Genomic DNA, 12,037 nt, shown 5'->3' with positions numbered 1-12,037 from the left:
AGACCTTTAAGAGAAATACTGCTGAAATAACGAATACAAAACCCAAAAGCTTTTACAAATGTTTTAATGTCCATTATTTCACACTATTACAACTTCGTGAAAACTCTGCATTGCTACGCATTGCCTCGAGCCATATGCTTGCAAGAAGCATGTTGATCGTTCTCATTAAGTTGCCATTTGGATTTGCTGGCAGCTTCTGACAGACGGTACCAATCACTTCACTGCCCACCGAGCTCAACCATTTCGACAGAGTTTTGCTACTGTTTCGATGTTTGTTCTTTCCTTCCTTTTGCTGTACCTTCCTAACCTCCGCACGTTGTGCAGGACACTTGGACAGCCTGGTGAGATATAGTTGTACCGAGCGTCATTTTACGTAAATAGAACCCGTCGGAATGGTCTAGTCAAGGGGAGCCCTAAAGCGAATTTTAGACGAGGACGAGTATGGTTTTCCCATACATTGATTAAATATGCATCAGTGTCAATATGTTTGTATTTGCACTGGTGCTTAGCCGATGGCGGTGTGGAAGAATGTAAGGGTTTTTGGCCAGAGGTGCTTCAGCAAACCAAGTACAAGGCTGACACCTCCAAAAACTATAACAGCCGCTCGTTACTTGTGGTATGGCACTTGTGAATGCTTGAATACATATATTTTGCTGTGTGTTTCCCAATGCAGTGAGTGGTTTCAAACCCCGAAGAAGGCTCTTGAAAGGGATAAACTTTATCGTACACCAAAAACCCGGTGTCGGGACCGGTTCTTTCTACCATTCCATGCTTGAAGTATTCTTTATTAGCAACACTTCAAACTTGAGTACTATAGCACCAGAGAGTGACAGAGGGAGAAAGAGAGAGAGTTGAGGTTTTGCCAAGTTTTTTCTTCTGTGGGTACTGGTTTGTGGTCGTCAATTGCTCTGGGCCCTTTGGAGAGAACCGAAAAGCCATCCGGCGACTGTTTACGACTTAAGGCGTTCGATGTTTGTGAAGCGAAAACCGTCCAAGGACGATGCCACCGGTGTAAATTGTAGATATTTCAATTTCGATTCCTTGTCACTTTGCTATTCGTTTTCCCTTTCACTTTTCTACCTTTCATGATCGAAATTGAGGTGCATTCCGCGACGAAAACACAGAACATTCGGTTTGTTCCAATTTCCGCGTTTGATCGAAATGGTTCGCATTTTTATTTGGGGTTCCGTTTTCGTTTAGCCGTTCGGTTCGATTTGTTCCGGCAGCCAACTGGGAGCTATAAATTGTTGATTGTATCCACCGAAGCGAAAAGCATCGGACGGCAAGATTTACTGCACAGCATTTGGTTGATGTCACTTCCGGATGAAGGTAAGGGGGTAAGTGCCGTTCGCGGAATGGCTTCGGGTGGAGCGGTGGAAGTCAGCGAGCAATTTGATCACCAAAGATACTTGGTGGTAAAAAAAACTCCCCCCGAGGCAATGGAAGATAAATGTAGCCTTGAGGTAATGAGGCTTGTTGCGCTGGAACTGATTTTCGGTTTTCGGTATCTCGATGGTGAAAGCTTTCCCGGATAATGATAATAGCGTCGGCGAAGGAAGGTTGACCGGTTGTTAATGGTGTAACATGAATAATGAAATGAATTATGTTACACAAACTCAGTTTTCGAGGAAAGGTATCTTGTGTAATGATAAGAAATCTTTAGAGTTGTTTTGAAGAGGATACATAGCTTAAAGGAAAACATTTGTGCTATCATAATAAGAGAAACAATAGAAAGACACATTAGGAGTTACTGATTTGAGGCTAAAATTGATTTGAGTATCTGTTTCATTCAACTTTTCTGTTTTTAATACACAATTCACTTAATTAAGACTTACCATAGCTATGTTGTGCTTGCAGTTTGCTTACAACGACTGTATGGACAAGCTCCCTCAGTTCTAACTTACTTTTGCACTCCGTTGTCTCCATGCCTCACCTAAATGCAATTAGATTTCTTTTTTCTTGTCAGATGAAAGGACGATGTATTCATAAACAAACCACGTAGCAATCAGAATCGATGCTGGTTCTTAGATCTTTTCGTTCCGATGACTCGTGTCCCCAAACAACACGTTCAACATACATATTTAATTCAAAAATTTATTTATCGTTTGCTTTTATTCATCAAAAAAATCTCATCCTCTTTTAATGGCACAAACGTGCATCCATAAATGTACATCCGAAGTCAACCTGGAACCATTACCAATGGCCATAACAGTTAAATCACACACGCCATGCTAGTTCGAGTCGTGTGAAAGTACATCACGAGTGCGTACAGGCGAGCTGTAAATTATGCCGAATTTATAGCCCACGATGGTTAATGGGCAGAAAGGTTTTGGTAGGTAGATCTTCGAGTTTCCACGTCGGGTTTTCGTATATCGTTTTGGGTATGGACAAAAAACTTTGTTGCCCGGTGAAAGGCTGGTTGGATAAATTTGATTAACCTGCATATATCCACACATATGCTGGTGTACGCCTCAACGTAGAGCGTTTGTCATTTGATAGCTTTTTTGCAGGACGTGCGTGCTTGTGAACGGTTGCCTGAGCCGATGAAGTTTCTTCCCCTTTGCTACGGTGGAGTATTAATTTCAATTAGTGTGGCTCGCTTGAACGCCCCAAAAAAGGCAAACCAGGACACGGTACCTGTATTTCTGTTTGCGATAGTAAAATGTTTTATGTACGCAACCTTTTACGGTGAGGTTGGCTACCTTCCGGATCTCTGAGTGTTGTGAAGGAGAAATCTTACATCCTCGCTGGAACCCTTCCTGGACAATGTCGTTCAAAGAGAGACTCGGCACAGAGACAACAAACAAGTGAATATCTTTTAATATTTATATCTAAGATGGTTCGTGTTTTTGGTGAAATTTTTGTCGAACGTACCGAAACGCTTTCCTCTCCATAATGGACATTCCCTGAATTTCGTCGAGCGTTTTAAGGCAACACAAACCAGAGCCGAAGAAAATGAGATTAAATTGTGTTTTTGTCAAATAATAAAAAAAAGATCTAAACTTTTGGAACGGATGCCAAAACATGGTCGATAATCCTTTGCCGAACCAGGAACGCACACACATACACACAAAACACTGTGAACACGAAGAAGGGGATACAAATGAAATCTCACCCTAAGGATCGGTAGGGATAAAACGGTTTTTGTGAATGGTAGAACGAGCATTTCCTTGGTTTCTTAAAAGCTTAACGCTTTTTCAATCGTTTTTCATTTGAAACATTCCAGCTGTGTTATGTCTTCTCGTCCCTTTCAATACTCTTGCTAAGAGACGTGAGTCGTTTGATCGTCATCATTATCGGACGTTTCAACGTTGGCAGAATTTTATCCCATCCTTATAGCCGTGTGGGAAAATGTGCTTTCCTAAGCAAAAGCATTCCAACCCCACTAGCCAAGCGTGACTGTCTTGGTAGGGGAAGGAGCAGAAAATCAGAAACGGATATAATTTTCTCACCAATTGAACAAAGAACGAGAGGTATTTCGGAAGGCAATTCATATATCTTCAAAGGAGAAAGAAGCGATCGTTACAAATAAATACCTTAGCAGCACATATAACGAAGTGCCGAGTGGGACAAGAGAAATTTATTAACGATGAAGGCACATACGCACCTTTCGTTGGTGTCAGCAATTTTACGGTCTTGGTCGATGATTTCAATCAATATTTCCTCTTCCTTCTATACCGCCTTTCTTGTCCCTCTTAATCGTGGCGAACTTCTATCCTCCCTTACAATAAGCTCAACAGAGGGTGCTTTCCTTTCCTTCGGTCGGTATAGAATTCTTTGGCAGTTATGAATGTTGAGTATTTCGGTTCGCTGCTTTCAAAGACGTTCATTCCCAGGATCCCTGGCAATGGCAAACGGGCAAAACATCCGAAAAATCCGAGTGTCCCAAACGTACCGCGCTGATAATAAAAGTAATAATAAATTTACTGCAGATGACGGCATGGGGATGGATCCTTCCATGGAACCAGGAGGTGTATCCTTCGGGTAGGTGACCGTGTTGTGTTTCTGTTGGCTGTGTATTCTTAGAAAATTCGTTTCCTATTTTTGCTTCCCCTTTTTTTTGTCATATTTATGTCGCGCATTGCTACGCAACAACCATTCGGGGGTTTTGGGCTTTCATTGGGTCGCGTAAACCTGCTAGGCACATGGGTTTGAGCAGTAAGATGTATGGGAAACAGTTCCGGCGGGATATTTTTTTTCGCTCCACCCCACAACCTCGTGACCCCACACGTCCATCCCACAGCATGTGACATTCGATAAGCGTTTTGTATTCTCTACCACGCTCGAAGGCGTACGAATATGGGATTGTACAATCCCGTTGCTATGCCGTGTAGTTGAGACGATCTTGTTAAGGGTGTTTTGTTGCTGCTACTGTTGCCCTTCGTCCCTTCGATTGGCTTAAGGGAGAAACAACCAATGAAAGTAAAGCCACTGAATCATGTAGCCATTAAGCCGATTTACGGTACCGAGTGGCCAAAAAGTGAATGTGATCCTTTTAAGGTTTTTTTCTTATTTTTTATTTTCGCCAACATATTATTGGATTTCACAAATTGAGCATAAATTGAGGTTAGAGAGCAACGGGCAATAAAATTGAGATGTGTCTATATAAGACTTTTATAATATTAAGCTGGAGATATGTTTTCGAAGCTACAGAGATGGTCTTGAAATTAATTTATATTGTCCTTGAGTTTTATTTATTCAGTTTTACGCCCTTAAGGGCTATTTCAAGGTTTTTAATTTCGCGTTCAAAATTCGAAAGATGAAGTGTTTATGGTTTGCATTACATTCGGAAGCACGTTTCTGAGCGTGCCATTTTTGCTGAAGCGATGAAAATCGCTGACGAAGCAGCTCCATTTTTTGTGTAATAAAGATGACTTGGTCAGACAGTCGCGTCGTTAACGTGTGAAGCACCCAAAACGGTTGGTTCGAGTTCAACTCTAGTTTTTTTTAATCCACGTGCTGTTTGGAGTCCACCGTACAAAAAAAGGAAAGCTTTTAATCGAATCTCTCTTACCTTTTTTGAAACTACATTTTGGAACTCTACCAAAAACAAGATAATTTTCTTTCAACCCCTTAAAAGAAAAAATGGAATAGAAGATCATTTATGATTTCTTTTCATTTTTACTTCAATTTTCTTCTTTATTTCTCCAAACTAACCTAACACAGGGAGTATGTATACAGAAATTCTGTTCAATTGTCTTTTTTTCCTTCTTCTGTGTGTGCATCCGGATTATTGTGTTCATTCCTCGTGTAAAACTTCACAACGTGATGCAGGGGGAAAACAATCATATTCACATGGAGCTATGGAAAGCTAGACTCTAGTTAATATTTACCTCTTTAACCGTCATGCATTATTTGTTTACTTGTTTCTGGGGGATTTTTATGATATAATTTTTCAATCATGCAAAATATCCAATTTTTGTAGCTACATTTTTTTTTCCACACGGCGGTTTTCCAGAAAGGGGAGATATGAACGGGATATGGTTCTATCACATAGCATTATTATTTTTTATTATTATTAGTATGAGTTCGCACAATAGTAATATACCAGTGGAGTTTGTTACTGTTTCACCAATTCAACAACCATCATCCTGGAACGTTTCCATTTCCGCATTCGTCAACGCTCGATTAAGCTCCCAACGCAATGGCAACGTCTATGCCGGCGAAGCCTGTTTTGATGGGAAGAAAATGATGTACCAAGCGCAAGTATGGCGACCGCTGCCATGCTAGATGGCGGTGCGTGTAGCACGAGCTGGCCATAATCCGATTATGCATCATGCCGTTACTGTTTGTCGTCGTACAAACACACATTTAGCAGATGTCAAACAAGAAGTTGCGAAGCGACAGAGGCGAAACAGACACAACACTACCACGCGTTCGCGTTAAGCTTCTTTTGCGAAACCGTCACCATGGTGACAGCACGACAAGACAGCTTCCACTGCCGAGAAGCTAAAAGCAAAACATGGCACGCGATGTTGTGGCAAGTGAAATTTTGTGCTGTGAAAAACAAAATAAAGTCAGTTTAAATTGGAGAAGAAAATAAATAAAAGCAACAAAACACGAACTACACGAGTCGAACCAAATCCGTGAATGGAAAATTGTGTCTTTATGCGATAAAAATAGTGTATGGCTGCATGTATGCAGCGGGGAAAAGAAACGATCCCAAAAAAAAGGTGTCGCAATCGAAACGATAAAACTTTTCCACTGTCAGCTTCCGGGTGGTATGCGAACCCGAGCCTGTCACGGAGCATTTGAGCGAATGGGAAAAAAAGCGTCCACAGCGACAACCGAAGAAGACAACAGTCCGCGGATCCTTCGCTTCCCTGTTCCATTTGCCGGCATGCTTTGTGTATGTGGTTGAACGTTAAATTATACATGCTTGGACGGCAATAAGCATGTTTCGCTGATATGCTGTACTCAAACCGGCTCAGATATGTATGGCGGCAAAAAGATTTCGGAGGGGTGAATCGGTTTTTTTAGCGTTAGAATGTACTTCCCACTTGCCGGCACGAGGATACCGATTTGATGATACCGGGCGATGATGGTGCAATCATGGCGGCGCACACGATGTTCTTCCATTGTTGTGTTCGGCAGCACTCCATTCGACGCTCTCGATCGGTGGAATGGAGTCCGCGTTACGCGAGTTGCAAATGATGGTGGATGCTGGGGAGAGGTGGATTTTTTTTCTTTCTTAAACGGCACCGTACTTGCGTATCAACATTGCCCACACCTCCGGATAGCGGGTCTGCAGGAAGTTCGTCAGCTTTTGGGCGTTTTGTGCCTGCTGGGGTGAGCAGTTCCGACAGTTGCGCTGTATCACCTCCGGTAGGGCGGCTAGAAAGGGAAAAGCGGAAAAAGACACAATGAAGAATAACCGGTAAGTCAAATGAAATGTAATAAATTTTGAAATTATGTTTGCATAACTGCATACATTGCTAGGGAAGCTGAGGTTCTCAAGCTTTGATGTACTTGTGATTTAATATTGATTCAAGAATGGCAACAAACAATTTCGTGAGTTCGTTCGAGTTCAATTACCTATCCGAAGGAAGGTATGGAAAGTTTAATCAACAGTCACGCTTGAACTTGTACGATCCAGCTAACCAAAAACGTTCTAAACAGCCATCTTGTACGCTACTTGTCTTCTTAACTTCCGTTCCAAAAAAAGACATTGCGACATGTTGTTGTCTTTCGTGGCTTCACCATACACAATTGAGTGTACTAATAGTACAGTGTCTTACACAAGCTCAAAACTTACGAGTGCCAAATAAATAAGCGGCGAAAGCCCATGAACCAGGTCGGTCGCAAAGTTTTGAAGCATGTTGGCAGGCCATGAAGTAGGTTGTTAGAGCTCCCACACGATGTTTGACTCACACTTTAATGAGCATCAGTACGAAAGCTGGGGGAAGCTTTGATAAACATTCCAACCTTGTTACATCCCCTTGTTACCCCCATTTTTGTACCGGTGCGATGCACAAAACCTCCCCCCGCATGGGGTAAAACCTCACTGCAACTCTTACAACTCTTGGTTTTTTTTCTCCTTCGTTGCCGTCGTTGTGTATATAAAGCTCCGAAACGTGGTACGTACGCTCAGCGCTTCATGGATTTTGTTGGGTAGACACATTCATTACCTGGTACCTGAATTTCCGAGCGGCCACGGATGCGAAAGCTTCTGTTTTGAGATTCGGTGGAAGTAGACTTTGTTTAACAACAAGGCGCTTAGTTTACTCGGTCTCGTTTCCCAATTTTCGACCACCAACTGCTTACCGAACTGGAACGGGATTTGAGGAGGTTACGAAGGATGAAATACGGAGGCGATATCTCTCTTCACAGCACGACTGCTGTCGAGCTTATATAATAGAGTTTCGTTGAGTAGGAGATAAAGAGTAACTAGTACGGAAAGCTGGCACTGAAATGGAAGGATATTCATGTTTCTATGCTTGTGCAGCTTCTTCACTTCGTTGGATGTGTATGAGGGGAGGGGTAGAAAAACTTTCACCGTGTGATCTGTGATCGTTAATTTCGGGAGTGAGTCGAAGTCAATATTTCGTTTGTGCTGGGCCATGTTTGAAGGGTTGACTGACACGATGGGCGTAAAATGAACCTAGCGTTTTGCTTAATGCCGGACATTTTTTCCTCAAAAGAGACGCTTCATTGGCTAATGTAGGCATACCTACATTTTGAAAGACGCCTTTAAAATACCCACACATCCTTGTCAGTCATCGTCAGGAACACGATCGGAACCATTTTACGGCGAATAGACGAATAATTTATACCGATTCTGCATTGCGATGCTTCACATAATAGACTCACCGGTAAATTATAGCCTTAGCCTGGCCATGCAAATGAGCACTGATGGTGGCGCACTGTTTGACGGTTCACAACACCAACCACCAGCTGCGAATGCGGGTTTTGCGGTGTTTTGGGCCGGTGGTACAGTTCATAATCAAACTACACGAATCTTGCTGGGGTGTTTTCGGAGGAAACACGTTAATTAGCGGTTGGATTACTGGGTGAAATGTCTGTATAATTGATTTTCCATTTCCCACGAACCGTACCAAAAGTGTCGGGTGAATTATACGACTCAACCACGAAGAGCTAATCAAGCGCAAATGCTTTGGGGGAGGTGAAGCGTGCTACGAAGGTGGCCGGTTAAAGTTGAGCAACCTTCGAATGAACTCCACTTCCTGTCACATACAGGTATCATGTGTGTACTGGGTTGTTAATTCAAAATAAATTTCCAAAATGTAGCTAGAGATGTAGAACTCAAATCTCCGGAAATGTTGAACTACACTTATTTGTTCTTAAAGTAACAAAAAATACCGTTTTTGGAAGATGAGCTTTTGGAAGTATTTATAGTGTTTTTGCTATAGAAATGATAAAATAAGTATTCGAAACATCTCATTTATATTCGTGTTTACTTAAAAAAACAATTGATAGTGAATATTTCAATCGTTGAACTAATAGTAATGCACTGAATGAACACTTTGAATTTTCCTTATTTGATGAAGTCCTTGGAACTGGTGGATATAAAAAATTAGTTGAGGCTTACTAAGCTATACAATATCAACATTTGGTTTTGTAAGAATACATTTCTATCTTCAAATCTTTAAAATATAGGTAGTTAAAAGAATCGAAAAATTTATAGCACACCAAAATGCTCAACAAATATCTCGTTGAAACGGTATAAGAAGATTGATGTAATATACATCCCTCTTACCGTTTGATGATCCAATAGTATAAAATCTCGATCGAAAAGAGAGAGAGAGAGAGAGAGAGAGAGAGAGAGAAAAAAACGACGAGCTAAATTTTTAAAGCAAGCAAAATCAAACGCTCCCATTCGTGCACTTACACGATCACATATTTTTCCCCGAAGTAAGCGCATATAAAAAACGAAGCAAAATCCACACGGAATGGAAATAAAGATCCAATTGGCTTTAGCACCCCGTGGAAGGATACTGTCGGTAGCAAATCCCTACCCCCCAAGCAGAACCTGATTCACCGTGAAAGCAGAAGGAAAATGGAGAAGGAAAAAAATCCTTTCCACAGGGGATTTGTTCCATTTTCCGTACCGAAGCGATTCCTCTCGGAGCAGTCGATAGGGAGGTTGGTTTGAGTCTTTTTTTCTCTTATTTTGGTTTCTACTGTTTGTCTCCTTGCTGTGCAGGAATAAGTAATGATATGCTCTTCGTGTGATTGGCATGATGGGAGCATTATTGGAGTTGCCGTCGTCAACTATTAGCTTCATAGTAGGTTAGTAGAGACGCCATCAGGGTGGATGAAATAGTTTCCATGGTATTGTGGGGATTGTGGGACATTGATCTACGCTTTCCAGGAAGCTTTCTGCTATCGGCTGACATTCGGTTTGCTACCATCATTTCCATACGTAACGAACCACTGGAACAAATGACATAGTTATTTGTTGTACAGATTGATGGCGGCATTGGAGCATTGCGTTTCTCTTCCGATTTGTATTGAAATTTATCTTCTGCCCGAATATTGGACGGGTTTCTGTGGACAAAGATGTCGGCAATCGAAGGGTGAGCGAGTGGAACATTATTTGACAGCTATCAATGGTTTAGTTTGTTTGACAAATACCGTATGTCCGATTGTATAGAATGTGGTGCGTGTCTGTAGACCATTTCCGATGATCTGCCAATATTGAGGTGAAAGCAAACCCCTCACTAGGAAGGGTAATGCATAATTCAGTAAAGGAACCTAAACCATAACGTCATTCACGTGTTCGCCCGTGGGACGTGTTCGTGCTCGTATCGAAGCGTGGTAAATGCCATAAGCAAATTGCGTTAATGGCCACACTCTACAATGAAGTGCAAATGGAGTGCAAAATGGTGGAGAGAATGGTGCTGCCCATAACCGTACAAAACTGTCCCCGTCCGCTAAACGCAACATGCTATTCAGCCATTTCGGAAAAGGCTTTATACTGTGGTGGTGTAAGAGGTGTCCGTTGGTGAGGTTAGTGTTGTACAGGAACGCAACGCTAGTTTGTTGACAGTACCAGATGGAGAAGGACCAACGGGCGTTTCTGATAGGGTTACAAAGGAACCTAAAATTGAATATCCACTGGCACTGCACTGCCTAAGAAAGCGTTGCCTAGTGGTGGTGCCGCTAGTGTAAGCATTTAAGCCACGTTGTCGTTCCGGAGAAGATGTTTGCTTTGAAGGCAAAAATCATATTTCACCCTGCTTGAACAGAAGGATTGGACGATGATGATGTTAGGTGTGGAAAGTTGTGTGTCTTAAGTGCTTGTCATATGATGATGATGATGTTGTCTGCATGTGGGACTTGAATTGCAGCTGTTGTACCAACGGCACGGCAGACAGTCACATACTCCATTAAATAGAAATGCAAGATGTGTCCGGGGAAAAGTCCTTCAACACAACGACACTGGAGGATGATAGCATTTGATCAATTATTACTCCGGGTTATGATGGCACTTTTCAACATGATCAGAATGCCAGTTGTTTAATAACGACTAGTAACAATTATTTCATGGCTTGTAAGAGTACAAGAAACTCTTATAAATATTCCCTTTTACTGATTAAAAACAAACAATCCGTTCCGCACTACTTAGTGGATTGAAGGATCATCGATAGTCGATCCCAATCGAACGTTACATTCCCTAATTGGTTCTTAATCGTCCGGCAGTGATGCTGCTACTGATGTTTGTGCTACCCCGGAAAGTGTCGGCGCCTTAATTGCCCAACTGGGAACAAACACTTCCGGGAAGGTGAGCATGAGATAAAATAATTCACGCCAGTTCGCTACCGTCCTCCTCAGGCACACTTTCCGTGCCGGTGGATATTTGATACTGGCCGTTACATAGAAGCAACACCGAACAGTGTTCTGCGTTACGGCGGGAGATATCTCAGTTTGATTGGAGATTGAATTATTTTTCAATTAAAAACTTTCTCCCAGAAAATGATGCACGTTCCCGTACGGAATCACTTAGCTGCTTAGTGATGCTGATGCCGATGGTTTCGGCTGGTACCCAGACACAAAAAAAGAACCGATCTAACGAGCCGAGAAAACTTGATGGTCGGCTGCGAACGGTGGTGATGGAAAAACGAACCATCGGTTAGGGAACGCTTCATTGACTCCTCAGTCACTCGAAGGCCAGCATAATCCTTTCCAGCTTCACACCAGCATCAGCTGTCGAGATGAAGTAGAATTAAAAGTAAACCCGTACCGTCTGGCCGGTGGCCATGTTCCTGGAAAAAGAACCTTCTTGCTGCTCCCTCTGTGTGCTTTCTAACTTGTTCCTACTTTTTTGTTCTACGTTATCGAAGTTGTGTAATTGTTTGCAGTGGTCGTAGAGATTTGAGCTTTGCGGAGAACTTTCCAAACCAATGTTAGGTGCTAGGATAGTCACAAAACGGTACGATAAAAAAGATAAAATCGAACGGTCACATTTCCCCCCTTTATTTGCTTTATTTCTTTTATATTCTACCCACGTGATGAGAAAAAGTCCCGTGAAAAAGGGGGCGATAAATGAAGTTAATTTTTCTTCCGAGCTGGCAAA

At 42.1% G+C, this 12,037-nt stretch overlaps 1 protein-coding gene across 1 annotated transcript in view; it reads right to left on the bottom strand.

Annotated features, from left to right (window-relative positions):
* Positions 1–5,101: 5,101 nt before the first annotated feature.
* The window catches only part of LOC125765722 (putative odorant-binding protein A10), a 53,493-nt gene continuing 46,557 nt past the window's right edge, over positions 5,102–12,037 (bottom strand). Inside the window, exon 2 of the mRNA XM_049431155.1 lies at positions 5,102–6,834. Coding sequence (XP_049287112.1) covers positions 6,692–6,834 — 143 coding nt within the window. The 3' untranslated portion in view covers positions 5,102–6,691. The remainder of the gene's footprint in view (positions 6,835–12,037) is intronic.

The sequence above is a fragment of the Anopheles funestus genome, chromosome 2RL (genome assembly GCF_943734845.2).
Source record: "Anopheles funestus chromosome 2RL, idAnoFuneDA-416_04, whole genome shotgun sequence".
Taxonomy (NCBI): domain Eukaryota; kingdom Metazoa; phylum Arthropoda; class Insecta; order Diptera; family Culicidae; genus Anopheles; species Anopheles funestus.
The sequence above is the reverse complement of the archived record's forward strand: the minus strand, read 5'-3'. Positions and strand labels throughout refer to the sequence as shown.